Genomic DNA, 27,050 nt, shown 5'->3' with positions numbered 1-27,050 from the left:
CTCCATCGAAGAACTGTGCCAGACAATAAAGACAAGTTTAGGATTGCAGAAAGATTTTCGACTTCAGTACCAAGATGCTGATTTTGGAAATGAATTTGTTAACCTGTCAGTGATCTCAGAAATACAGGACAAAGCAACTATAAAGGTGGTCTTCCTACAAAATTCTACAGATGATGCAATGATAGGTCGGTCTCCAGCAGTCCAAACTCCTTTGGATTCGTCATCGCTCTCCTCTGATGCGGATGATACAGAGCCTGCTTCATCTTCAGGTTCATCGCCATCTACAAGGCATTGGGTTTGGCCAAGCATCTTCTCCATCCCTACCTTCAACTATGAAGCTGAACTCCAACTTGAAAAGGCCAATGCTGAGAACTGTACTGATGGAACTTGTTTGAACCCCTCACCGAAACTGAAATCTCACATTCTGGAACGTCTGTCTGAAGAAATCGTTAAGTTTAAAGCCTACCCCAATGACAGTGACCTGAATGACGTTGCTGAGGCTCTTGTGAAAAGCACCCTTGTCTGTGGGAACAGGGGTCCTTCAACGGCTGTTATGGTTGGAAGATCAGCCTTAAGTATAAAATGGCCAACCTCCGAAGCAAACTAAGGGGGCTGGGATGTGCCGAGGTAATGCTTAATTCACTGAAGAGCAAGAACCAAGATAAATCTCTGGCAGCATTGAATGTCAAAAAGCCAAGAAGGGCAGAAGTCAATTACTGTCCAGAACACCCAAAAGGAGAAACCACCGAGAGTCTTGAAGAAGAGAGAATTGCACTGCTTTCTGAGTACATGAAAAAAGACAATTGGCATACAGTGACAGCAAAAATGGACAAGACTTTCTCATACAGGAGGCAAGAAGTTCTGCAAGGACAACCCTTCGTTGCAGACTTCAAAAGCAGATGGCCAGCTCTTTTCAATGAGAAAGAGGTAATGTCCCTGATGTGCTCCGATTTCAGTGCACACAAGCATGAGAATAGAAAATAATGGCAATTTGTGTCAGATCTGATAAATAATTTCACTCCATTGTCCAAGATTTTTCTGTTCTAACAGATACAGTGAGCAATAACTTAATCAGTGTTGATCCTTCTTGTGCCGTATATTTCTGTGCCATTTTGATTGGATGAGTGACATGTGCCTCGATGTTTTTCAGATCGATAATGAATTCAAGCGCATATCAACTGTGCCTCTGCTTTCGACATTCTTCGCTGCACTTGACCAGTACTCTCCCCGTCTGATAGAGATCTTTAGACATAAAGGTGGAGCAGGTGGAAGGAAGATCCAACATGTCATGATGGACATTTCCAAGGTTTGTATTTAAATGGCTTGGCCTGTGCTTGTGAAATAATTTTTATAAAGGAATGACTTTGTTATGTCAATTTTAAGAGTGTGATTCACCATGTATAATGTGTCGGAAATGTGCCCAGAGAATAAAGCTGGTCACATTCACAACTCTTAAATCAATTTTCTTCAGGATGAGTAAAGTTGGTCTTCATCTTTATGTCTGTGCTTATAAGCCATAGCCACAGGTGAAGTTGTCATAGGTAACACTGAATTTTTTTTGGTCAGAATGAACAATCACTCCCAACCCAAAATTACCTCTTTTTTGTGTGTGATTTTATTGAAATTTTGTGTAGATGTTGGCAACTTGCCCTTTTGGGCTCCTGAAAGCCAAGTATTTTCAAATAAATGGTGGGTTAAAGTTGCAAAACTTCCCACTGGAAAACACGAATTTTAAGCTTTTTTCACATTTCTGTCAAAAACATGCTGAATACCATCATAATTGGTTCCTTTATTTCTGTCAGGATGACACAATACACACTAGACGAACATGCGTCCTCAAGTCCTTGTGCATCTACCTGAATGAAGACCACGAAAAACTTGTGAAGGAATACAAGGTGAGTTAAATAGATTATGAGTACCGTAACTAAAAAGGCATAGAATTGAGCTGTGAATCTGGGCTAGCCTTGCTATTGGATGACGATTCAGGCATCAAGAAATTTCTATTGCATGATGTTCTCAGTGTTTATCACTCACTTACTTATGGTTTCTTGTTATTCATTTAATGCAAATAGTAGAACAAATTTATAAAGTATAAAACCTTTCTAATTTCCTAACTGGCAAATTGAGCACCAGTAGCGGTTGTAGTTAAGAAACAGCAAGTTTGATGAAAACAAAGGAGTTTCCCTACAACTCCACAGCAGGTGTGCCAAAGTTCAGAGGGCATATCCTCTCAGTTGAGCACTGAGTACAGAACAAAATCCTGCAAGAAGCTGCTGCCATTAGGCCCATTGCTTTTCAACATATTCCATTATATTCCTTAAAAAATTGTAAATGTAGGAAATTAAAAATTTCAGTGCAAGCTCTCAGAATATCTTACTTTGTCTTTCATCTTGTATATCCCAGAACACAGACACAGAGGCCACTGCGTCCATGGGGCAAACTGTTCTGGGAGTTTATGTAATCCGGAAGGAAGGAGTGGAGCTGAGACATGAAGACCCAGAAGACATCGGTGTCCTGATTGAAGGTGTGGAAGTTCTTAACAACCTGCAGAGCATTGGAATTGCTTGTGCTTTGTTGTTTGGACTTACATACTGTTTGAATCTGAGCTACCCGTCAAAGCTCAAATGCACCTTTGAAGTCCTGCAAAAGATATTCCTCGATCTTGATGGGCAGAGACTGTCTTCCAAGGCACAGTTCCTCAAGAACAAGCTTATGAGCAAATAAGCTTGAGGAAGACTACAATAAGTCTGAAGGGAGGATTTTGTTTACTTTTGAGAGTTCAAATTTAGGTGTTATGATGATGTGTTATGATGTTATGTTATGACAATTTATAGTTTGCTCAGTGGAGTGAGAACAAGAGAGTCTCCAAAGTTAAAATGTCTCCTATATTTAAATGTTGCTGGAACAGATAGAGTTGTATCTTTACTACTGATTTTATTACATAAAGTGTTGCTAAAGAAGTTTCACCCTTTGGCTGAAAAATGTTTAAGAAGCCACTACAATGGTTATAGATTCCTGTGCTGTCGGTGACTTGACAGAGATTTTATTTTGTATTGTACAGTTTATTCACATAACAGTCACAAATGTTTTTTTCTTGCCATGCCTGCCTTGTGTAAATTTTACAAGATTTGAAATATATATATATATATTTTATTTTCTATTCTGCACATATCTTATTTTCCAGTTGTTTTATTAGGGACCAAAGGATGAGATTTATGTCTTTAATGGCATTTCTTTTTGTTGTAGTTTAGAATTTGGTCAACTAGAATGTTTCAACGGTGGATTTGGCACTGTGTTGTATGTTAAATAAATGTTAAACACAAATGTTTGAATAAAATGTGAATTAATTTTTTCAGTCTTTTATTTTGTAATGCTGGTTAATTAATACATACTAGTACGAACAATGAACACAAATCTAATTGAACCAGTAAGATTGATATTAGTGTGACAAACAGAGCTTATGTTTGTTCATTCAACAACACTGACATTTGTAGAAAGAACAAGATCTGAAAAGGTTCATACAGCAAGATGGGATTTTGTTGTTTCAACATGTTTAAATAATGTAGATTAGACTAATGATTGTTGAGTTCAAATTACATGGTCAAGGCAAGCTGGTTGTACTTGATTTGTTTAGATGGAATTTAGGTACCAAGATAAAATCATGTTAATCCAATGAATTATTTTTTTGAGTGTAGACTGGTCTACCTCTGTTGCTGCTTACTGCATACCACTTATGTGCAATAACTGTTTATTCTTAAAGAATAATAATTATTATTCAGCTTCTGTGTGTATAATGTTCTCTGCGTTTTTGCACTGTGTGTTTCTAAGTTATTCCTGTGCTGCCTTTATACTTGTTCTCCTTAGAACTGCCCTGTTAAAGTACGCCGGCCCGCGGGCGGGCCGTTTTTATATCGGTATACGCTTTTTTTAAAATAGAAGGACACTGCAAACACGATTATACAAACACTATACACACATAGAAAGCTGAGATTCTCATGAATCCGCCGGTATAAACCACTTTCCGATGTGATTACCACAGCGGGTAATATAAACACATTTATCCAACAAACAACAAGTCATGTAAATGTGCACAGCTCACCTGTCGACGCAGTTTTGGACGCTCGTTTCTGGTCATAAAAGAAGATAATCCCAAAAACGGGCCAGAACCCAAGCTTAGCCATCCAGAGGAAACAATCGAGTATAATACTTTGGCCAAAACATGTCTCGAAATAAGTAAAAATCCAGAAAACGATCGGCTCCGTGCGCGTGCACGTGGCGCGTGGTGGCGCTGTGCGTTTCATATTCACTGCATCTTTCTATATAACTTTATCATACACGGTCCTATTTTCTTTGTTCGCGATTCAAAATGGATACTGGAGGCTTCTCTACCGCTTCAAACCGAACTTCAACCAATCAGGTGACTCGTTTCCGCCTACTACGGCGATATAGCCACCATGGCTGAGTCTGACAGATATCGATTACATCACTTGATTGACTTATTTCTCAGCAAATCACGCCGGAGGAAACGTTAGATTGACAGGCCTGGTAGCAATGAGCTTGCTGAATGGCTTGAATATAAATCCCGCCTCTGCCAGCGGGTTTATATGATATTTTCATTCGTGAGCTCCGGGCTCCACCTGCTGTTTCTCTGTATTCCTCTCAATCTGTGTGTGTGATCGACACTGAAGCCTATCTGAAGTGATTTTTTGAATTATTTATGAGTTTTTGAGTGAAAATAATGTGAAATGAAGTGAAAATGAATTTATACCATTCTGTAGAGAGTGTGTACAGTGTATAAAGATTATATCCAACATTGACAGGGGCGGAGCATATCAGTACAAATACATGTGTGAAACACTCATTTCTTGTAGTATTGCTCTGAAATTTTGACCTGAACTATGTAGGACCCCAGGCTTTTGCAATATTGTATTTTCAAGCTCTTACAGTGCTGCCACACTGATTTTCAGGTGTTTTATTAGGGAAAAAATGTAGGCGAGAAAAAAATTCATCCTAATTCAGTGTGTGCCAACATGAAATACTCTGTGCCAGTAGCACCTAGAGTAATTCTGACTGCACTGGGTGGAAAATTCAGGTTGTCAGCTTTCAAATGAGACCCCAACCATGCATGTACTCCAAACAGTTCAAGAACAGCATTCAATTTACTTTCTGTAAATCTCAGTAGAAATTTCGGGCGGAAATTGCCTGGACTTTAAAGGGTGAACTTTCCCCACTGTGGGGTCAATAAAGTTTATCTTATCATCTTATCTTATTTTATTATATTTTATCTGATCTGATCTGATCTGATCAAGACCCTTTCCTGTGAAATGCCTTTCTATAATCACAGTGACAGAGTGTGGAGGAACAGATGGATGAATGGGTGGGTAGACCACAAGTGATGGATGAAGAGATGTATGAATTGATGAGACGAACAGAATTTCTCTCTGGGGATTAATAAAGTCTGTCTATGTCTAAACATATGAATGGATAGACAAAATCATAGACTGACAAATGGATTGATGCAACAATAAATAAAACAATTAACTCTTTTCACATCCTGGTCCCACAGACTGTCAATGAGGTTGAGATCTAGACTTTGACTAAGCCACTCCAAAATTGGGATTATTCTTGTGCTGCATAAGTCACTTAAACTTGGGCTTTGACTCATATGCCAATGACCTGATGTTCTCCTTCAGAACTTTCTGTCAAAAAGCAGAACTCACCACAACATAGCACTGCCATGTCCATGCTTAACTACTTGTAACAATAATAGTATGCCTGGTATATTGTCTCTGTGAGACCTTTTTTTTTTTTATTATATCTTTATTTTTAAGCCCTATTGTTCTTTTTGGACAATAGGACTCAGGACTGCAGTTCTTGGATGTTTTGAAGGTTGGCCACTTGAAGAAAGGTTCACTATTGTTCCAAATCTTCTCTAATTTGTAAATAATGTCTCTTACTGTGGATCGGTAAAATCTTCGAACTGTATCCCAGGCCGATATATTTGAAACACATTCTTCTCGTCTTGAATTTCTTTAGATTTTCTGCTACTGATGACACCCTTCAGCCAACTTCCTGCTTCTGAAAATGGTCTACTGAATTCATGATTTGATTGTACGAGACTGGTAGTAATCAGGCTGCAACAGTTATCAATGCAGTTATACTGGTGGAAAGTAACTACATCAACTGACTTAAGGACAACTTCAAACTATCTGTAGTTTTAGCATTTTATTCTATACCACTTTATACTTTACATTCAGGAGAAAATACAGTATTTTCTTCTTCACAATTTTTTCTGAAAGCTTTAGTTACTTTTAAGATGAGGAAACCAATCATATGCAAGCTTTTAAGATACAACACAGCTGAAGAATTAACCCGTGGTTTTCAGAATGTATGGCTTAGGAAAAGCAGTGTACAGTCAGGGGTCACATTTCAGATGTTTTGAAGTTGTTTTTCACCAACAATGATTTTCATTTCATTTAAGTACATGTTCCAGTCACAACTATTTTTCTTCTATCCTGTCCTATAAATTGTGATGAGCCCTTAGATTTATCTGCTGTCCTTGTGTATAAAACTCCTTATTAAGGCATTCAAGCTAGCTGCACCTGTAGCAACTACAGTAACCGTACCATTACTTAGGTTGCCTCTGTTTTTTTAGGTTTTGCTTGAATATTTGAAAGTTTAGTAGGAAATCAGGAGTAGGTTAAACACTTAAACAACACTGTTGTAGCATAGACACTTGGTCTTTGGAATTCCAGAGGAGATGACAAATCAGATAGGGAACACACTCTCTTAGGATGGGGGTCTAGAGCCCACATCAAACTGTCATTTTGGACATTGGACAGGACATGATGATTTCAGAATGAATGTCATTATTAACCTTTGAATTTATTTCCCATTAAGAATGTGAAAGGTGAAACTTGTGCTATTCATTACCATATGTATGACATGTTACCATACCTTCATTTGACATATATTTTTAGTATGTAGAGCACATTCACATATAGTTTGAATGAATTAAATAACTTACAGATTTGTTAGCTTATATACTCACACTCAAAGAAACGCAAGTTCTTTGACCGATGGAAAATAAATTTGGGTTCCCAAAACAAAAATGCATTTGGTACTTTGTGGTGCATGTGTGTCTTAACATTTTCTGTTCATTTGTAATGTTGGTGGTGAAAACCGAAAACGGAAAACGAATCGTCGCAATACACCAATGCATTGATGAATGTGGACATATCACACTTTGCACGTGCAATGAATATGCACGATTTATCGACACCTTCAGTGGGTATAAATTTCATCAAGATCATAGGCATTTCACTTGCTGTTTAACTATGCCATGCTTAAACCAAATTGAGAGGAACCAAGCCATCGGACGGTCTGCAAGCTGAGAGTCTGTCCGCTTCGGGGAAGGTCATCGGTGCTCTGTGTGGTGTTGTATCGACGCTGGAGACGGTAAAATGGTGTGATGTTGGACATTAAAGTGACGGGCAATGTCTCGGACAGACTCTCCAGCTTGCAGACGTCCGATGGCTTGGTTCCTCTCAATTGTTAAGCGTGGCATAGTTAAACAGTAAGGTGAAATGCCTATTGATGTTGAATGAAATTTACCCACTGAAACGGTAGTCGATAAATCGTGCATATTCAATTGCACGTGCAAAGTGTGAATCATGTCCACATCATCAATGCATTGGTGGTATTGCGACGATTCGTTTTCCGTTTCGGTTTTCACATTCAACCTTACAAAACGCAACAGAAATGTTAAGAAACACACCATGCACCACAAAGTACCAAATGCATTTTTGTTTTGGGAACCAAATTTAATTTTCATCGGGTAAAGAAACTTGCGTTTCTTTGCATGTGAGTATAATAGTTAGGATTATGTCACTCTTGGTTGACAGGATTATGGTGAGGAATAAACAGATTGCGTTGCACGTTTAATAACATGCATTTTATTTCGTTTTGATAAACATCATTTCCCCTTTCTCCTGAAGACAAAGAGAGAGTAATCAGATTACTTAAAATCGTGCCAAAGTATTCTATCCACTCCTCCAGCCTCCAGCCCTATAAAAACGGACAACACCCTTGTCTGTCCTCTCTTTCTTCCTTTGGACTCCCTCGGAGAACGTGCTGGGCATCTCAATCAAGCATCATCAAGCAGCGACTCGTCCCAGCCCACGGAGATCTGATTGACAGCTGCTCACAGTAAATTCCGCTGGGCTTTCTCTGTTCCTGATCTGGGTTGATGTCACTAACCACTTGATTATTTAAATCCAGCCACTTCGTATTCCCTTTTGCGTATCGATCCTAGTCCAAGACTACCGTTTCATGAGTCAGGTCGTTGCTATCTGGATTCTGTCACCATAATCCTCATTCTCTTGATATGCTGATTTGAATCTGATCACAACACACACACATACACAATCCCACACGCACACATCCATACATGCACACACACACACATTCATGCACGTACACAAATGTTGCATTTTTCACTACATAAGCTCACCTTATTGCTTTCAGTTAATAAATATTTCATTTAGACCAATCTGTGTCTTGTACATTTCTGTTGTGAGAAATTGAAGTCAATTTCAACCAGAATTCTACTCTTTCAATATCAGACTCATCAATTATATCTCAAGTCGAGTCTCCAGGAGATTTCTTAATTAAATTGATAATTTTCCTCAGGTAAACTGAGGGGTGCCCCTTTATTTAACGAGTGCAAATATAATCATTTCATGGTACACTACACTGTAGGACTAACTTGGTCATATATCAGCCTGAGGTTCTATGTATAGCGCCTGTGAAGTTTGAAATTTAAATTTGCAGGTCCTTACCTGCATGTGGCATGATGAAACCTCCGTCCTTTTAGGGAAACATTTATTTGGGTGACTCATTACATTCACAGGAACACTTTTGTCTTGTTGAGGGCTGGGTGCCTTGGACACATCTTGCTACACATGCACTGGCAGGTCTCCTTGTTAAAGATGTAGTTCAGAGGGCAGATGGAGGAGTATCATGGTGCAAACACACTGACAGGTGTTGTGATTAAGGTGTTGGTTAGTCCACAGTCAATGAGTTTCATCCCTATGCCTGCACACAACACTGGCAGCTTTCCACATCCAGTTCCTATCTGGGCCACACACATCTGCAGAAATATGTCTGTAAAATTGGAAAAAGAGGGGAGACACACAAATGGAGTTGGTCATTTATGGGGGGTCTGGAGGAGGTAGTAAACTTCAGGAGAGAGAGAGTGCACAGATGCTATTGTACTGATACACTTTATCATTTATGTTTCTACATTATGCTTGGATTCTCGAAAGTGAGTTTTCCAGCCATAATGAGTCAGTGTTACTGTAATTAGGTTCATTAGAAATGTCTCCACATGAAATACAACAGATTGAGTAATACCAGAGACAGGCAAGTGCTTTAGATTTAGCACAGGGGATAGTGTAAATGATATATCGGTTACACTATCCCCTGTGCTAAATCTGTATGACTTCAATTTCTTTGGACAGTGTCCAAGGAAAAAATAAAAACATGGTTTGTCCTACGGAAAAATATTTTGTGATTAAACTTTGCTAAAGAAAATGGAAAGAAGCCTGATGATTCCTGGGTGCACATTCCTAATTTAGATGTGGTCAAAATAAATAATGCGGTTCAGCTGGGTCCAGCATGTTGACTGAACCTGGCCAAAACTACCATGATGAATTCATATTCCTGACAGTTAAGCACACAGTTGATATTGTGATCATATTGGGCTGCATTGAGTGGAAAAGATGTTTAAAGATGTGAAACTATGGCTTGCTCTGATTTATGACTTGACCAACTTGATCAAGATGTTGAGAGACGTGAATCCAAGGAAAAAGAGAAAGAGAAACTCAGAACATTGAAGAGAGGAATTAGAACATGAGTGACACACAAGGAAAACAGGAAATCAAACTGAAACCACAGAACATGTCGATAAGGTAGCTTCTCTCAAAATTTTTGAACCATCAAGAACCGTCGTGAACAAGGCCAGAACACCTTTCAGAATGCTCAACAAACGTATGGAGTCCTCCTTGTACAGCACTAAGACCAAGCTGAGGATCTACCGAGCTGTGTGTTGTCCACCCAACTGTATGACTCCGAATGCTGGAGGATGACAGAGAGTGACATCACCAAAGCAGTCAGTCTTCCACACCAAGAACCTCAGGAGAATATTTCGAATCTTTTGCCTGAAACCATCTCCGATCAACAGCTACTTGCGTGCTGCAGTCAAGACAGCATGGAGACGATCATCATGCGAAGGCAATGGAGATGGACTGGGCACGTCTTGAGAAGAGAGCAGGACAACATCACCCGCACAGCCCTTCACTGGACACCTGAAGGGAAGCGCAAGAGAGGAAGGCCAAGAAACACCTGGCGCCGAACTGTGGAGGCAGAGCTCAAGACCATGAACCACACTTGGGGTACCATTCAAAAGCTGGCCCAGAACCGACAGAAGTGGCATCCTTCGTAGCCGCCCTACATGCCATTCGGCATAATGGGCATGAGTGAGTGAGTCTCAAAATTTTAAACAAAATTAACAAAAGCTCATTAATCAGATACAAATTGATAATGAAATTGTTTCTGATTCTGAATTTCTGTTCCATGATTTAGTCAACATGTTCTCTATTTGTGGTTCCCAACATTTTAATTCTTATGACTGTGGTTTAACACTCCCAATGGCTCATTTTCCTTTAGAAAAATCTTGATGGTTCTTGCTATATGTGGGTTAAATTCAAGTAGCAGTGCTGGTCGAGACATGTTTGAAAGTCAAATTCATCAAACTTGCTGCACTAATGTGTCCTCTTGAAGATGAACATTTCTCTCTGGTTACATGTTCAATGTCACCTACATGGAAATGTGCCAGTTTTATACCTCTTTCTCAAGGTGAAGAAGAATCTGATCTGTATCAGCTAATTTCTACTATTGTGTCATAGCAAAATTCTTTTCAATTATCACAGTTCAATATTTTACCTTTGTAATAATCTGGGGGTGGGGGCTGCACGGTGACATAGTGGTTAGCACTTTTGCCTTTCAGCTAGAACATCCCTGGCTCAGTCCCAGCTTTCCTGGATCTTTCTGCATGGAGTTTGCATGTTCTCCCTGTGCATGTGTGGTTTTCTCCAGGCACTCCGGCTTCCTCCCACAGTCCAAAAATATGCTGAGGTGAATTGATTATTCTAAATTGCCCATAGTGTGAATGTGAGTGTGATTGTTTGTATGAAAATGTAGCCCTGTGACAGACTAACGACAAGTCCATGGTGTCCCTTGGCTTCACCTGAGTCAGCTGGGATAGGCTCCCCCACGACCCTAATGAGGATTAAACGGTGTATATATAATGGATGGATGGATAACCTGGGATGTAAACCAAATTTTTGACTACCATGACGTCTAAATTTGAGAAATAATGTTCATCAGTCTTTGAAGGCTAACTTACAGGAGTAATTTTCATTCGTCTTTAACCTTTTTTGACATGGTCAGTCACTTGTACCTCTTTCATAATTTCTGCTTTACTCTATATGCTTTCTCTGGTTTAATGATTATCTTCATAGTAGACATTGGAGTGTCCTCTGTTTTCATTCAAGTTTCATTCTGACTTTAGCTGTTGAAGAGGGTACTCCACAAGGTTCTACTCTAGCACCCTTTTTCCAATATCTGTCTTACTAACAATTAAATAAATTAAATAACATCAAATTGTTGTCTATTCTATTCTATTCTATTCTATCTATTCTATTCTATTCTATTCTATTCTATTCTATTCTTCTCTGCTGATCCTGCACTACCATGTCTGGTACTGCTCATATGCTTGGGCTACAGTGAATTAGCCCTTGATCAAGTACACTCCTCGAGTATCTTCATTCTTAAACTCTCATTAAGCAACACATTCATTTTATTACCAATGCAACCCCCTCTTATCACTGATTTTAAACCTTTAATGTATATTTAATTCTCTATGTAGATTTGTTTTGAATGTCCACATAAATTCACCATCTTGTACAAGTTGTTTAACGGTTGTAATCAAAATCTAGAGGGCAATTTTATGGTTTCAGTTCATTTTCAAATGTGTTATTGTAATGGTACATCTTACTTGAACCAGTAGATCAGACTGTTTCAATATTCCTTTTCTTTTGTGCATAGCATTGTAAGAAAATTGGTTGCCGTTCATGTCAGTACAAATGTCTTTATAACTGACATAATGTCCCTCTGTCTGCGATCCATTTCCTCTTTTGGTTGCCTCAGGTCATCTTATTTTCTTATCTAAAAAGCACCCTGTTCACACTTTAAATTTCCTAATGATGTCAATTTTAGTTCAGTAGTGCTTCAAATACTGTAAACTGTTAAACTACTTAGATACTAATACGGTTGGCAGAGGGTGCACAATCTGTCTTTATTGGTGTATTTGTAATTTTTGTTACACAATGTTGTGTTTGTATTTGTATTTAGGACCCCCTGGAAAATAAATGCTACATCTCAAGGATGTCTGTTCAAATTCAAAATAAAACAAAACTTCAAGCCTGTCCAGAAACATTTGCTTTCAGATTTACTGTGCTTTTAAAATCAGGCAGCACAGTTCAAAAATAAAATTATGAATGAATAGAATTATATTTTCCATGTTATGAATTGCATGATGATAAACATGTGGATTGTGTTCCAGTTCACAAGAGGACCCAAATGCAGACACAGACAAGTTAAAAAAAAAAAAAAAAAGAAAAAGCACAATTTATCAACTAAAGCACAAATAACTGAAGTCCAAAGTGTAAGTCAAAAAACATGGAGAGCAGGGTGAAGTTTACCAAAAATCCACAAGGGGAACAAAAGCATGGGAAGCAAACTCAAGCAAGACACAAAGCAATACAAACAGGTTGAGAAACAAAATTCACAAACTAGATTGGTACAATGAATATGGACAAGGGTCAGCAACCTGCTGCTCGGAGCCCCATGTGGCTCTTTCATCCCTCTGTGCCCCCACGGCTCCCTGTGGCTTTGCAAAATAAACAATGAGTATCTAATTCAATTTTTCATTGTGAGTCTATCGATCTTCGGATCCACATATGTATCCACATATGTTCAAGAATAGATATTTTTGCTCATTCTCAACAAACAGAGCTCATTTGTTTATCTGCGATCGATTTTTGAATAGGAACCCATTTGGTCCTGGTTAAGTTTTTATTCCTGTGCTCAGCCAGACCTGCCGGCAGAAATAGAACGTGAGCCTTCAGTTTTCCAAGTTATTTTGCAAATCAACCCAGAAGAACGCGGGCTGTTCCAGCCCTCTCCACTGTCAGCTGACCAACCTGACTGGGTTGAGCCAGACCCAGGACACTCGAAGTTGAAGCGGGCAGGACGGAGCAGCGTTTGCCATAATAGCAGCACGGCCTGTCTTCCTCTAGGAACCAAACAAGCTCCGTGCCACAGCAACAGCGTCCCAGCCTCTGAACTTTGAGCGATCCTTCTTCTTCAATGACAAGTACGAACAGCTGACGTGTGATCTGAGCTAGTGGTTGATGTCAATAATAATCATAATTTTATCTAAATATTAATAACTCTGTTTAGTCCCGTGTCAATCGGTCATATTCCAATATATAGTCACTTCGTCACCTTTCCACGGTTCTGATTATCAGTACCATAATCTCAGATTCAAGGCAGAATTAAAACATTCTCACATACATACACCCATCTCCTTATATACACACACAGCCTTATTCACTCATGCATGTATACTTATATTTGTCACTGTATCAATCACTGTGTTGTTTATTAGATTAGTCAATAAATGTCCTCCATTTAGTACCAAAATACAGTCTTTTTGCGTTTGTGTGTCTGGACGGGTCACTTTCCGAGAATTCTCGACATTCAGATATTAGGCGTTTAATTAAATCAAGCAATCATCTGTTCTTAATTCCCTACGGTTCGTAGGGTGGTGCCCTGTTATTTCACGAGTGCATAATTCAACTTTAATAAGTAGTTAATACTACATATATCTGGTGGTGCCTGGAAGCCTTTTGATAATACACTGCCTGTCCAAAAAAAGTCACCACCTGGATGTAACTAAGCAAATAGGTAAGAGCCTTCCATTGGATAATTACTGCAGTGATGAATATGTTTCAGGCAGGCAACAGCTCATTTAATCCTAGCTGATGCAGTGAGTAGCTTCTATGCTGTGGTCATAGAAAAGATGTCAATCTGTATCAGAAAGGTCAAATTATTGGCCTGCATCAAGCAAAGGAAAAAACTGAAGAGATTGCTGAAACTATGAAATCGGTTATGAACTGCATCATTACATCCTGAAAGGACAGTGGTGAGTAGTCGTCTTCGAGAAAGAAATAAGGTCAGTCATGTGGTCTGATTAGTTCATGTTTACCCTGTTCCAAAGTGATGGGCACATCGCAGTGAGAAGAGAATCAGATAAAATGATGCACTCATCATGGCTAGTGCCTACTGTACAGCCTGTAAAAACACTGTTATGACCTCAGCCCCATTGAGAATCTTTGGGATGTGCTAGAGAAGATTTTGTACAGCGGTCTGACTCTCCATCAATGCAAGATCTTGGCAGAAAATTACAACTCTGGACAGAAATAAATGCTATGACTTTGCAGAAGCTTATCTAAACTATGCCACAAGAATGTGTGCCATTCTCAAAGCTAAAGGTAGTCTAACAAAACATTAGAGTGTGCAACTTTTTTTTGGATGGGCAGTGTATTACTAGTGCTATGTCTACCCTGCTGTTGAAATCGGGAAAGGGACCATAATGATCTTTCCATATTTGGAAGGGATCGCATCTACTGGTGGTTGAGAGACAACAGGAGAGTCAACACTCTCATTGTCATAAGATGAGAAAGCCTGAAAATCAGGGTCCTCCTCAACACAAACCTCTGTCTCAGACACATTCTTGTCTATGTCACTTTCACCATCAAAGAGCTGTTCAAAAACATCATTGACAGTAAACCTTTTCTCAGAGGACATTTTCAAGTGAAAGATAGAGTGCAGATTGCAGTATACACAGAGCACAATGAGGAATGATTTGGATAGAAGGCTGCTGTGCAAAATTTTATACATTGGCTCCACCCTTAATTTGCATGAAAAACCAATGTCCTTGTGGGAATACCACGCTCTGCACAGTGCAGGAAATATCAGTTCTACTTTGGCAGGTGTGAGTACAGTAGGTCACACATACACACACAGACATACACATATCTTCATGCCCATGGTGCAGGAAAGTTCTCATGAGTATATTTTCCTCTCCTCCCCATGTCGTGTCAGCACCAAAAATGGAAAATTATGGTCCCTCTGCTCACTTCAACAACAACGCAGATGTACTGCTAAGGTGTGTCCCACCAGACACACAGTCATTAATCAAGCTCTTCGTATAACTATCAATTGAAAACATTGTACATGAGATGATAATTTTAGAGGGGAGGCATGTGTATTTGGAAAGACTTGGATGTAATCAACTCACAAGCCTACACTAACTTCCTCATTTTGGCAGAAGTTCACAAGTCAAATTGTTTCCCCCTTGCCCACACGACGAGAAGTATCAAAGTTATTGTGGAAATAGTTGTTTTCCCCACCTCACTGCTATTTATCAACTCTGCACCTGCAGATGTGGAAATGTTAGGTCACACACAGACAGACAAGTTTTGCACGACTAAAACAGCTTGGGGTCAAACTGATCCCAGAGGAACACCAATGCGTGCAATATGTATTCAGCACATTGAAAAAATATCAACAAGATAATTTTATGTTTAATCAATTGTCCCCACAAAATTAGAAAAAGTCATGAAATATGAAGCAAAAAATAAATATAAAATCAATTATTAATAATAATAATAATAATAATAAATTTAATTTATAATGCACTTTACATTTGAAAACCAAATTTCAAAGTGCTACAGATAAAAACATCAACAATAAAAATACAGCACATTAAGAAAACGCTTTTAAAAATATAAAAGTCTTCAACTGTTTTTAAAAAACTTCAAGCGACTGTGGCGCCCTCAGGTGGTTGGGGAGGGCATTCCACAATCGTGGTGCAGCTGCCTGAAAGGCCCTATCTCCCATGGAGTGGAGTTTGGACCTTGGAACCTGGAGTTGATGGCTGTTGGAGGAGTGGAGGTGCCTGGTCGGATTGTGTTGACTGATCAGATTGTTAAGGTACACTGGTGCACTGCCATGGACACAGTGATAGGTCAGGAGACAAATGTTAAATTCAGTCCTGAACCTAACTGGGAGCCAATGGAGATTATGGAGGATCGGTGTGATGTGATGGGATTTGCGCACCCTCATCAGGATCCTGGCAGTGCAGTTCTGGATGTATTGCAGTCTCTAGAGGCTCCTGCCAGGAATCCCAATGAGGAGTGCATTACAGTAGTCTAGCCTGGAGGAAACGAAGGTGTTTACAAGCTTCTCAGCATCAGGGAGGGAGAGGAAGGGGCGGAGTTTGGAAATATTTATAAGATGAAAAAATGTGGTTTTATAGATGTGTTGAACATGGGTGTCAACTGACAGGTGGGGGTCGAAGCGTACCCCTAAGTTTGTAACAGAGGATTTAAGGGGAATGTAATGGCCGGCAAAAGAGAAAAAAGTGAGGGGAGAGGATTTGAGTTGGTGCGGGGTTCCAATGAGGAGACCTTCCATTTTTGAGCTGTTCAGCTGGACAAAGTTGTCAATTCATCCACACCTTCGTTTCCCCCAGGCAGTCGGTGAGATTGGAAAATGATGTTGGGGACGTGGGGTCCAACCTGACACAGAGCTGAGCATAGCAATGGAAGGCAACTCCATGCCTGCTGATGATGTGGCACAGCGGGAGCATATAGATGGAAAATAGGGTAAGGCTGAGAACTGACCCTTGAGGCACTCCACAGTTGACAATGTGGGGCCGAGATCTGGCTTTCCCAAGGGCCACTGGTTGGTTGGTGGGGGTGGGTGCTGTCTGCGGGGGACCTCCTCCCCGGACCACCCTTTGTTGTCCTGGGTGCCCTTGGGGGAGATGGATCGGTGCCTCTTGGGGTCCTGGGGCTGTTCCTGGGTCCGGTGGCTTTGGGGGGCCATGTGGTGGGTCTTGGGTGCCCTGCTGGCTCGGGTGAGGACCCCTTGCTGTGGTCACCCGGGATATGGGCAGGTACTCGGGTATTCGGTGATTAGCCCACATGCATGCTGACATATACTCAAGTTCCTCTAGAAGTGTTTGGTTCTGTCAGAACATGCTGAGTAGGGCATCCTCACACACTTTTTACATCATGTGATGCATGCTCCCTCCTTTTCTCATCCCTGTGGGCCTACCACCTCCCACTATCAAGACCCCACATCTCTGGTGTCCCTGGTTTTCTTACAGCCTTTATTTCCTGTATGGATTTAGCTTAGCACAGCACTTGGAATGCTAACCACAATTAATAACAATACCTGTTTGTCGTCCTCCTCGTCTGTCTTGTTTCGTCCTTTCTGTCACTATTTCCCCTTCTTTCACACTGTGGTGTATCACAGTCCTCCCCTGCAGCTCACATCAGGGGTTTAATAAAGTTTGATTTGATGGAGTAGCCTGAAGGGAGGGCCAGTGAAGGTCACTGGCAGTGACTCACATTTAATATTTCTCACTGCAAAGATAAAAATGCATAGATCTTTTCGATGCCGTCATCGGATACAGTGGCCAGCTAGAAAGATAATGCAGACGGGGGGGTCCTGTTCATTGTTTGGATGGAAAAAGCCTCATGAAGAATATTTTGAAAAAACTGTTTCCTTTGTTGGAACAGCAGTGCAAAGGGTTGCAAAGGTCATCTTAGAGTTATAAGGCCCTGGGCTAGAATTTCAGCCTCAGGGTCTTTCTGTGTGAAGTCAGCATGTTCTCCCTGTATCTGCATGTGTTTTTGGGAACATGAATGCTCAATCAAATGGTTAGATTCTATTTTTTGCAAGTGGAGATTTAGGCCTAACAGCGGTATAAGAGCAAAGGTCACAGGTAGGCCGAAGCATATTCCTCATAATTACCCTCTCTTTGCTTCTGAATCCGGCTTTGAATAAAAAATATCTATCAATAGTAATTGATTGTTTTGGCTCTGTTGAACATACTGTGTTTGTGCATATTTGTATCCATGGCTCTCTGTGAGTCTGGAATCCCCACATTCTTCTGCTTCTCATTTGTTTACACTGAGTCAAAGGAGTGTTTTCATAGCCAAACACAAACACACACATACACACACACTGAGGAACTAAAACACACATATGCAGACTCTGAACAAATCCACTGCAGTCATAAGCACATGAACATTCTCAAGTCACAAACACTGACACTGAGAAATATGAGTGCTAACAGTGCACGCTGGCTTCTGTGTTTGGTAAATGTGGGGTACTGTAGGTCTTGCGAAAACACAGCAACATGCCGCACCAAACCAAAGTGATCAACTCTATCTATTGACAGCTATTTATCTGTATTGTATTGGTTGATATGTAGCTTTTTTGGCTTCAGCTACAGATGAACTTGCTGTTCAGTTTAGTAAACTGGATGAAATCCGACACAACAAGGTGTCTACCACAGGGAATCCTGAGCTTCACTTCCAGTTTTTAGTTTAAAATTGCTCATTGTGCATTCAAATCAAAGAACTGTCAGGAATCAAAACCCGTCTTGAAGCAGATTTAGACATATGCAGTGTGGTGATAGCCAAAGTAAAAGGGATTGTATGGAATATATTGAGATAGTGTGACCTGACCTCCATGCCCATCCGCCCATCTGCATTCTAGCCAGTAAAATGGTTGTTTTTTTCGCACGCTGAGAGAGCCGGCCCTTGGACTTCCTCATATCAGCCAGCCTCCAAGACAGTATGGCAGAAAATCAGTGACAGATGGTGTATGGTGTTGGTCTCCCCACGCAATCCCAAACAAGTTGTCTGTGATTACCCGCTACCGACCGTCGGCACAACCCGGACCTTGCCTGTAGGACTCCAGTTGCAGCACGATCAGCTCCACCGCACCCGTAAGACAGCACGGACCTGTGAGTTTGGTTTACTTTCCCTTTTTTTTCTCGTTTTGATTCATCCTCCGTTCTCAAACCGAACAGCAGCATTTTCCTTTGGAGTTCCCCTTGTTTGTGGCTCATCCTCCGTTCCTGAACCGAACGGCAGCAATTTCCTTTGGAGTACTTATTTTCTTTCTTTTGTTGGAACTGTAAGAACAGCCGTAACCTGCTTCCTTGTTTGGATTTTTCTGTTGGATTGGTTGGAGTGGATTATTTATGTTGAACGGGTCGGACTGTAGTCAAAAGGGGTTAAAGAAAGCCCGGACTGGACTATTTAAAAATATAATTATTTGTGTTGATTTTTGAACCATTGTATTCTATGCCTTAGCTGTTGTGTGAGGGTGAAATATTTAGTTTAATACCAAGGGTTTATGTTTCAACATTAGACCTTTGTAGGGTGCAACAGTATATTTGAGTTGAACTGCTACAGCAGTAACATGAAGGCTGTTTAAATTTTAATGTAGGTTAGGTTTAGTCGTGTCAGTGATAATTTAGCTGTTTTAATGAGAGTGGCCAGTTCTTTCATGTCCATTTATGAGATATGATCACTGGAATAATCACAAAACACATCTCTTTTTATACAAGGCAACCAGTTTTGTAGCATTTGAAGAAAAGCTTATTTATATAGCACTTTTCACAGATATAAAAATCACAAAGTGCTTTACATTAAAAGAAAAATAAGACATAAAAATACAGTAAAATAAGCCCCCACGATGTAACGCCACATTGCTCATAAAATCCCACAGATAAAAATCATACACATAAAATCACACACAATGTCAAATCTATTTGATTTACCACAGTTGAACATTGGCTGAAATCAGGGCTACACATTGAAACAGTGGCTAAGGAACAAAACATTGCAATGATGACACAGACTCACTCTCTGCAACTATTAAAATTTCTGTTTTAGCAGAATTTAGCAGCAAGAAATTGTCTGTCAACCACTGCTTGATGCTGGTCAAGCAGTCGGTTAATGAGAACAGTTTATAAAGCTCAGTAGGTTTAAAAGAACAGTAAAGCTGGATGTCATCCGCATACAAATGGTAGGAGACATCACTGAACTGCCTGAGTATGTCACCTCGAGGAAGTATATGTAGGAGGAACAGAATAGGTCCTAGGACTGAGCCCTGCAGTATCCCACATGATAATGCTGTAGTGTCAGACATAATCTGGTTCACACAAACACTAAAAGTTCTGTTTGACAGATATGAGGAGAACCACTTTAAAAGTAAACCAGACAACCCCACCCTATTCTGTTGATCAGAATAGAATGATCTACAGTGTCAAAAGCAGATGACAGATCCAATAAGGCCAGGATTGTACAATCTCCCGAGTTTGCTGACATCATAATGTCAAGACCCTCAGCAATGCTGTTTCAGTAGAATGCTTTTTGAGGAAACCAGACTGAAATTTGTCAAAGATGTCATGATCTTGCAGAAAATCTGTCAGTTGCTCTGCTACAGCTTTTTCTAAAAAATTTTTTTTGCCAAGAACAAAAGTTTAGAGATAGGCCTATAATTCTTAGGATGTGATGGGTCCAAACTGGGCTTCTTAAGCAGTGGCGGTTCTAGCCTTATTGACTCCCTAGGCAAGTCAGTCTGTCGCGCCCAGTCACCGGTAAACACGAACCCCTCTCGCCTTTCTGGTTGACGGGGGGTGGAATATATACACTATCGGGCCGTCTCCGCCACAGCCGTGCACCCCCCCGCCACCTGTCACCGGAGGGTGGAGGACGGTCTGAGTCTTGACCTCAGGAGGGCGCCATTTGTTATGTAACGTAACACCATCAGAGTGTCAATGGATGCTTACTCAGCTGCGTGCTTGTGAAGGGAATTGTATTTAATGATTTTTTTTCCCCCTTCATCATGCCGCCCCCTTGAGTTTGCCGCCTTAGGCGGCCGCCTAGTTGGCTTGTGCAAAAAACGGCCACTGTTCTTAAGTATAGGCTCAACAACAGCATGTTTTAAAAAGCTGGGAACCACACGAGCTGAAAGAGAAATGTTAAACAATTTAACAACACAGGGGCCAGTATGCTTAAAAGCTTTTTTAAAGTAGAACGGTTGGGATAATGTCAGAAGGACAGGAGGAGGGCTTAGTTTTTCCAAGCAGGACAGAGACATCATGTAATGTCACAAGTTTAAAGGAGGACCACGAGTAAGGAGGAGGCAAATTACAGGCAGACAAACAGTCGATGGAGATATGTTCTCCCGGATATCTCTGATCTTATCAACAAAGAAATTTAGAAAGTCATTGCAGTCAGTCTGAGAGAAAACAGGGATCCGGGGGGTAGTTGGGGACACTATGGAGCTAATGGTGTCAAACAAAATTTTGTTTTTTTTCTTATTTTGAGTTATTAGCTGAGAAAAGAATTGCATTCTGGCATTTCTCAGCTTTTCGTTTAAGGATGCCCTTAATTCCTTAAGGTGCAACCTGTGATCCTCAAGTTTAGTTGTTCCACAGCTGTTCTGTCTTCTGACAGATTCTCTGAAAACTCTTGATGGTTTCATCAATCCAGGTACAATGGTTTTTAGGAGAGGTCTGATTTGCCTTCACAGGTGCCACTTTGTCTAAAATGTCCAAACAGTGACTATTGAAAGCACAAAGTAAGACATCTGCATCACTATGACCAGCCAGCGAGCATGGGTCAAACAATGCAGAGAACCTCTCAACAGCATCCTCATTTATAAACTGCCTTTTAGTCCTCGGATTCTCGGGTAGAGCATCCAGAGGAAAGGAAAGGTCAAAGAAAACACAGCTGTGATCACTAACAAGCACATCCTCAACAATGACATTTCCAGTGTTTAATCCAACAGAGAAAACAAGGTCCAGGATGTGTCCCCTTTTATATGCGTGGGTTCAGAGACATGCTGGGTAAAATTAAAAGAGTCAGTGATGGACAGGAGTTCAGCAGCCATGTTACATGACATGTCATGGATGTGAAGGTTAAAATCCCCAATTATTAAAACCTTCTCCAGCTTAATGATAGATGATAAAAAAATCTGTAAAACCAGCAAGGAAACCACCTGCAGGACCTGGAGGGCGGTAGATTTATACACAATAAAACACATCGGACACGCCGATATTTATCATCTGTGACTCAAAAGAAGAGGAATTTACAGAGCTCATTTCTCTGCACAAGAATATGTCACGATGTACAACCGCTAGCCCACCACCACGACGTGCCAAACGGGGCCACCCAAAGACTGAACAGCTGACAGGAGAGAGCTCATTCAGGTGAACAAACTCCCCCTCCCTTTGCCACAAAAAGAAACAAAAAATCCAAGTTCTCTCTGATATAAAGCTCACTGAGAATGAAGGGTTTGTTACCGATCGAACGCGTGTTGAGCAAATCGATCCGAAACACCGGTGGCGAGCCGGTGACATGAACAGCTGACTGGAGAGGAATTGACAGCAAACACCGGTTGCACTCACGAGAACTCCAGCTGCGCTGGGTAGTCCATCGGAGGCCAGAGACGTCAGGCACGACCGCCGATGACAGGTCCGCGATCCCACCAGGAAGACACCGGTATGCCGGTGACATGTCCGTGATCCCACGTGGAAGATGCTGGTATGCTGAAGACAGGCCCTCGGTCCCACCTGAAAGAGGACAGTAGAGAGGAAATTCCCCTCCGACAAGAGGGGGAAACAGAGGAGCGGCATCCCCCGCATTGTGGAGGGGAATCAGCCGCAAACACCGGGTCCAGTTTCTCCAGGGATAATGATCTCCCATCCAGGAAGAGCTCCTCGCTTTAACTTGTCGGCCAGCTCTACAGCCCCTTCTCCTCGACCTCAAGAGTAAAATTCACTTTTTATAACTGCAGAGCTTGACACAGCTGTCAGCAATCAAGAGACAAAACAGTGCAGTGCTGTGTAGCAATTCACAGTGAGGAAATTACTAGAAAAAATATTGAAACTCTTTTTACATTTAACTGACAACACCATTATCATGCTACATCACAGAGATGGTATTAGCACAAATGAACAATGATTGATGCTTGTCAGGCATAGTGTTCAAAGTTCCACCCCAAGAGTTTAAGTATTGTTTCCACTTCCAGATATCACCACCATCTTCACCTCCCGCTCCCTGCAATGTGCACACAGAATCATCAGAAACTTCTCACACCCCAACATCTGTTTCAACTGCTACCATCAGGAAGAAGGTTCAGACCCATCCAAGCAAGAACTTCCAGAATGGCCAACAGCTTCTTTCCTCAATCCATAAGACTTCTCAATAGCAGCGTCCCACCCCTGTCACTCACCCTCTTCCCCCACCACAAGACACGTAAACTTGATCACTGCCATTGCACTGTGACTGATCATGCATACAATGTGCCCTGTGAAAGTTTTTATTGTTGTTTTAGCATTTTTGTTTTTTTCTGAGCGATTAATTTTATTTGTGGAAGCCTATTTTTTTTAAAAAATTCTGTTAGAGCTTTTTTTGTTGTGGTGCTGGAATGCTGTGCTTCTCGTTGTTTTTATAATAATGGCAATTATTATGAAATCGACGTGCTTTTGCTCTCTTACTCATTCTGGCTGGATAGTCAACTCTTTGAAGAGTGCTGCTGGTCCCAAACATTTTCCACTTCACGCTTAGTCAGACTAATGTGTTTCTGAGAACTCAGAAAGCTTTAGAAACAGTTTTATACCCTTGCTCTGATCTGGGCCACAGTTTTATCACAGAGGTCTACTGAGAGTTTTCCTGGACTTCACAACTGTTTTTTTCATGATATCTCGTATAAACTGTTGAACCTTTATATCCACAGTTTTCTCCCTTTTCAAACAATGCCTTATCTATTTGATTTACCACAGTTGAACATTGGCTGAAATCGGGGCTACACATTGAAACAGTGGATAAGGAACAAAACATTGCAATGATGACACAGACTCACTCTCTGCCGCCATGTTTTCTTCCGGTTCTCTTGTATATGCATTATTTTAAAAAGAGAAGATTTCCTACACAACAGATCGCATTAGTCATGAACCGACAAACTTGGGCTGATGTCATAACTTTTCCCCTCAATGCTGTTCTCCTTTGCTCCATGTTAGTAACATCAAAGGTAGGTATTTCCAACCCGGTCTCACGGGGATTCGTGAAACTGTCACGTAAGTTTTAGTTTCGGTTTCGTGCGCACCAACACGATTTCGTCATGTTTTTCGTGCTGCTTACCACGAAATGTTTTTCGCTGTGGTAATCACATCTGAAAGTGGTTTATACCGGCGGATTCATGACGATCTAAGCTGTCCATCGGCGTATACTGCTTGTGTGATTGCGTTTGCGGCCGCCGGACATTCTTGAAATTCCCATGCAAATTGGTAAGTGTACCACCGGCTTATGGTTAGGTTATGGTTAGGTTATGGTTAGGATTATGGTTAGGGTTATGTTTAGGGACGATGTCATGCAAAATATAGCGTTGGATTCGCCGCGGTTTTACATTAAAAATATAATATACACATTCTTTTGAAATACGTTCTGAGTGGCACGAAAAGTCCGCCGTTTAAAATACATTGGTGTGCATTTCGTGGTGAGCGGCACGAAAAACATGACGAAATCGTGTTGGTACGCACGAAGCCGAAACAAAAATTTACGTGACAGTTTCACGAATGCTCGTGAGATCGGGCTGGTATTTCAGACATGTAAAATTTAAAACAACAGTCTCCAATTGCTGTACCATCTATGCTGCTTATCACACTGATCAGGCATGACATTATGACCACTGACAAGAGAAATGAATAACACTGATTATCTCTTCATGATGGCTCTGTTAGTGGACTGGATATATTAGGCAGCAAGTAAACATTTCATCCAAAAAGTTGATGTGCTAGAAGCAGGAAAAATGGCAAGCGTGAGGAACTGAGCAAGTCTGACAAAGGTCAAATTGCGATGGCAAGACGACTGGGTCAGATCATTTCCAAAACTGCAGCTTTTTCTGGTCTACAGTGGTCGGTATCTATCAAAAGTAGTCCAAGAAAGAAACTGAAGTGAACCAGTGCTGGGTCATGCACGGCCAATGCTCATTGATGCACGTGGGGAGCGAAAACAGGCCATTGTGGTCCGATTCAACAGATGTGCTACTGTTGCTCAAATTGCTGAAGAAGTTAATTCTGGTTTTGATAGAAAGGTCTCAGAATACACATTGCATCACAGTGTGTTGCGTATGGGGATGCATAGCCTCAGACCAGTCAGGATGCCCATGCTGACTCCTGTGCACAGCTGAAAACACCAACAATGGGCATGTGAGCATCAGAACTGGACCACAGAGCAATGGAACAAGGTGGCCTGGTCTGATGAATCACGTTTTTTTACATTATGTGGATGGCCATGTGCGTCAATTACCTGGGGAACACAAGGCACCAGGATGCAAGCCGAGGGAGGGAGTGTGATGCTTTGGGCAATGTTCTGCTGGTAACCTGGGGTCCTGCTATCCATGTGGGTGCTACTTTTACACGTACCTCCTACCTATTCATTGGTGCAGACCATGTACACTCTTTCATGAAAACAGTATTCCCTGGTGGCTGTGGTCTCTTTAAGCAGGATAGTGCATTGTGCCACAAAGCAAAAATGGTTTAGAATGGTTTGAGGAGCACAACAAGAAGTTTGAAGTGTTGACTTGGCCTCCAAATTCTCCAAATCTCAATCCAATTGAGCATCTGTGGGATGTGCTGGACAAACAAGTCCATTTCATGGAGGCCACACCTCGCAACTTACAAGCCTCGAAGGATCTGCTGACATCTTGGTGCCAGATACCACAGCACACCTTCAGGGGTCTAGTAGAGTCCATGTCTTGACAGGTCAGGGCTGTTTTGGCAGCAAAAGGGAGACCAACACAATATTAGGCAGGTGGTCTTAATGCTATGCCTGATTAGTGTACAGCTGTCCTTGTTTTGTTAGCAGCACACAATTTCCCTGCTACCAAATTTACCATGCCTGTCAACAGTTAAAATGTTTTTTTTTTTCTTATTTTGTAGGCTATTTCAGGAAAAACAAGTAGTGTTTTCTGAAAAAAATTGCCAAAGGTCCACAATAAACCTCTGTGTAAAAATATGCAAATACTCACCAAGATGATGCTGGGATGGCCTTGGAGGTGGCAGTGGTAGAGGAGGGGTGTTGACTTGCATATCGGGGGCTGTGTTAACACACCGACACTGACTACTGCTCCACATCTGACCAGGAGGACACGTCCTATTGTCTATTGGGCATCTTCAATAGAGAGGAAATGGCAGATTAATAATGCTTAGTTAAGCGCTAACACTCCCTGGTTTCCTTAAAGCAGCAGCACAATTTATCAGATAACATTTACTGTAGATATCCGAAGGCTGGAACAGAAACTTCATGTACTTCTTATCAGCACATTAGATTTTGTTTCATTATTCAAGACAACTGAACTGATAGTGAGAAGTATACCAATGCAAAGGTATTTTGATTCTTTTCCCAGAGGCTGGTGGACCAAACAAATAACACAACACTGAAAAGTTGTGTACAAATTTGAGAAATGAGCAGGGGGAGCTTACTAGTGGAATGTACTTGTATGCTTGCAAAACACACAAGTGGGAAGTTATTTAACAAGAGGAGATTGATAAGCTACGTAATACCTCTTCAGGCCTGCTGCTGTGAGGATGCTTTAAGGTCAGCTTTCTAGGAGATCATGTGGAGGTTAATTGTTGAGACACTTTTTAATAGATTTGCCATAATAATTATTTCTGTTTTTAAAACTCAGCTCTTCGATTAGTCACGGTTTTATCTGTCAAGCTGTTTAGTTTTCTGGCCCACAACATTAGTGTTTTGAATCACTCTTTCAGTGTCATTTTTGCAACTATTTTTACAGAGAGAAAGCTCTACAAAGCTTTTAAAGTCTGTATACTACATGCTCAGCAGCAAACAGCAGACAGGAATGGTTACAGTCGTGAACAAAACAATGTTTGTATATTACGCCAGCCTTGAGACTCCATTGACAAATTTTATTAATGGCAGGACCTCTCGCCAACTTGTGATTTACAATTAACTACAGCTGCT

At 41.0% G+C, this 27,050-nt stretch overlaps 2 protein-coding genes across 4 annotated transcripts in view; one reads left to right on the top strand and one right to left on the bottom strand.

Moving 5' to 3' along the window:
* vegfc (vascular endothelial growth factor c) overlaps nt 1-27,050 on the bottom strand; it is a 242,824-nt gene that overhangs the window by 17,651 nt on the left and 198,123 nt on the right. Inside the window, exons 5-6 of one of the 3 annotated variants that reach the window (XM_051945657.1) lie at nt 26,095-26,237; nt 22,152-22,636 (exon numbers count right to left, since the gene is read on the bottom strand). In XM_051945657.1, the coding sequence (XP_051801617.1) occupies nt 22,266-22,636; nt 26,095-26,237 (514 nt within the window). In that variant the 3' untranslated portion in view covers nt 22,152-22,265. Of the gene's footprint in view, nt 1-22,151; nt 22,637-24,650; nt 25,836-26,094; nt 26,238-27,050 lie in introns of those variants that run through there. The other 2 variants (XM_051945658.1, XM_051945659.1) reach the window with 2 other exon arrangements.
* On the top strand, nt 534-3,020 carry LOC127533175 (uncharacterized). Its single transcript, XM_051945694.1, has 4 exons — nt 534-927; nt 1,151-1,306; nt 1,803-1,895; nt 2,404-3,020. Exons 1-4 carry the CDS (start codon nt 583-585, stop codon nt 2,722-2,724), a joined length of 915 nt encoding a protein of 304 aa, XP_051801654.1. The 5' UTR covers nt 534-582; the 3' UTR covers nt 2,725-3,020.

The sequence above is a fragment of the Acanthochromis polyacanthus genome, chromosome 3 (assembly GCF_021347895.1).
Source record: "Acanthochromis polyacanthus isolate Apoly-LR-REF ecotype Palm Island chromosome 3, KAUST_Apoly_ChrSc, whole genome shotgun sequence".
NCBI lineage: Eukaryota > Metazoa > Chordata > Actinopteri > Pomacentridae > Acanthochromis > Acanthochromis polyacanthus.
The sequence above is the reverse complement of the archived record's forward strand: the minus strand, read 5'-3'. Positions and strand labels throughout refer to the sequence as shown.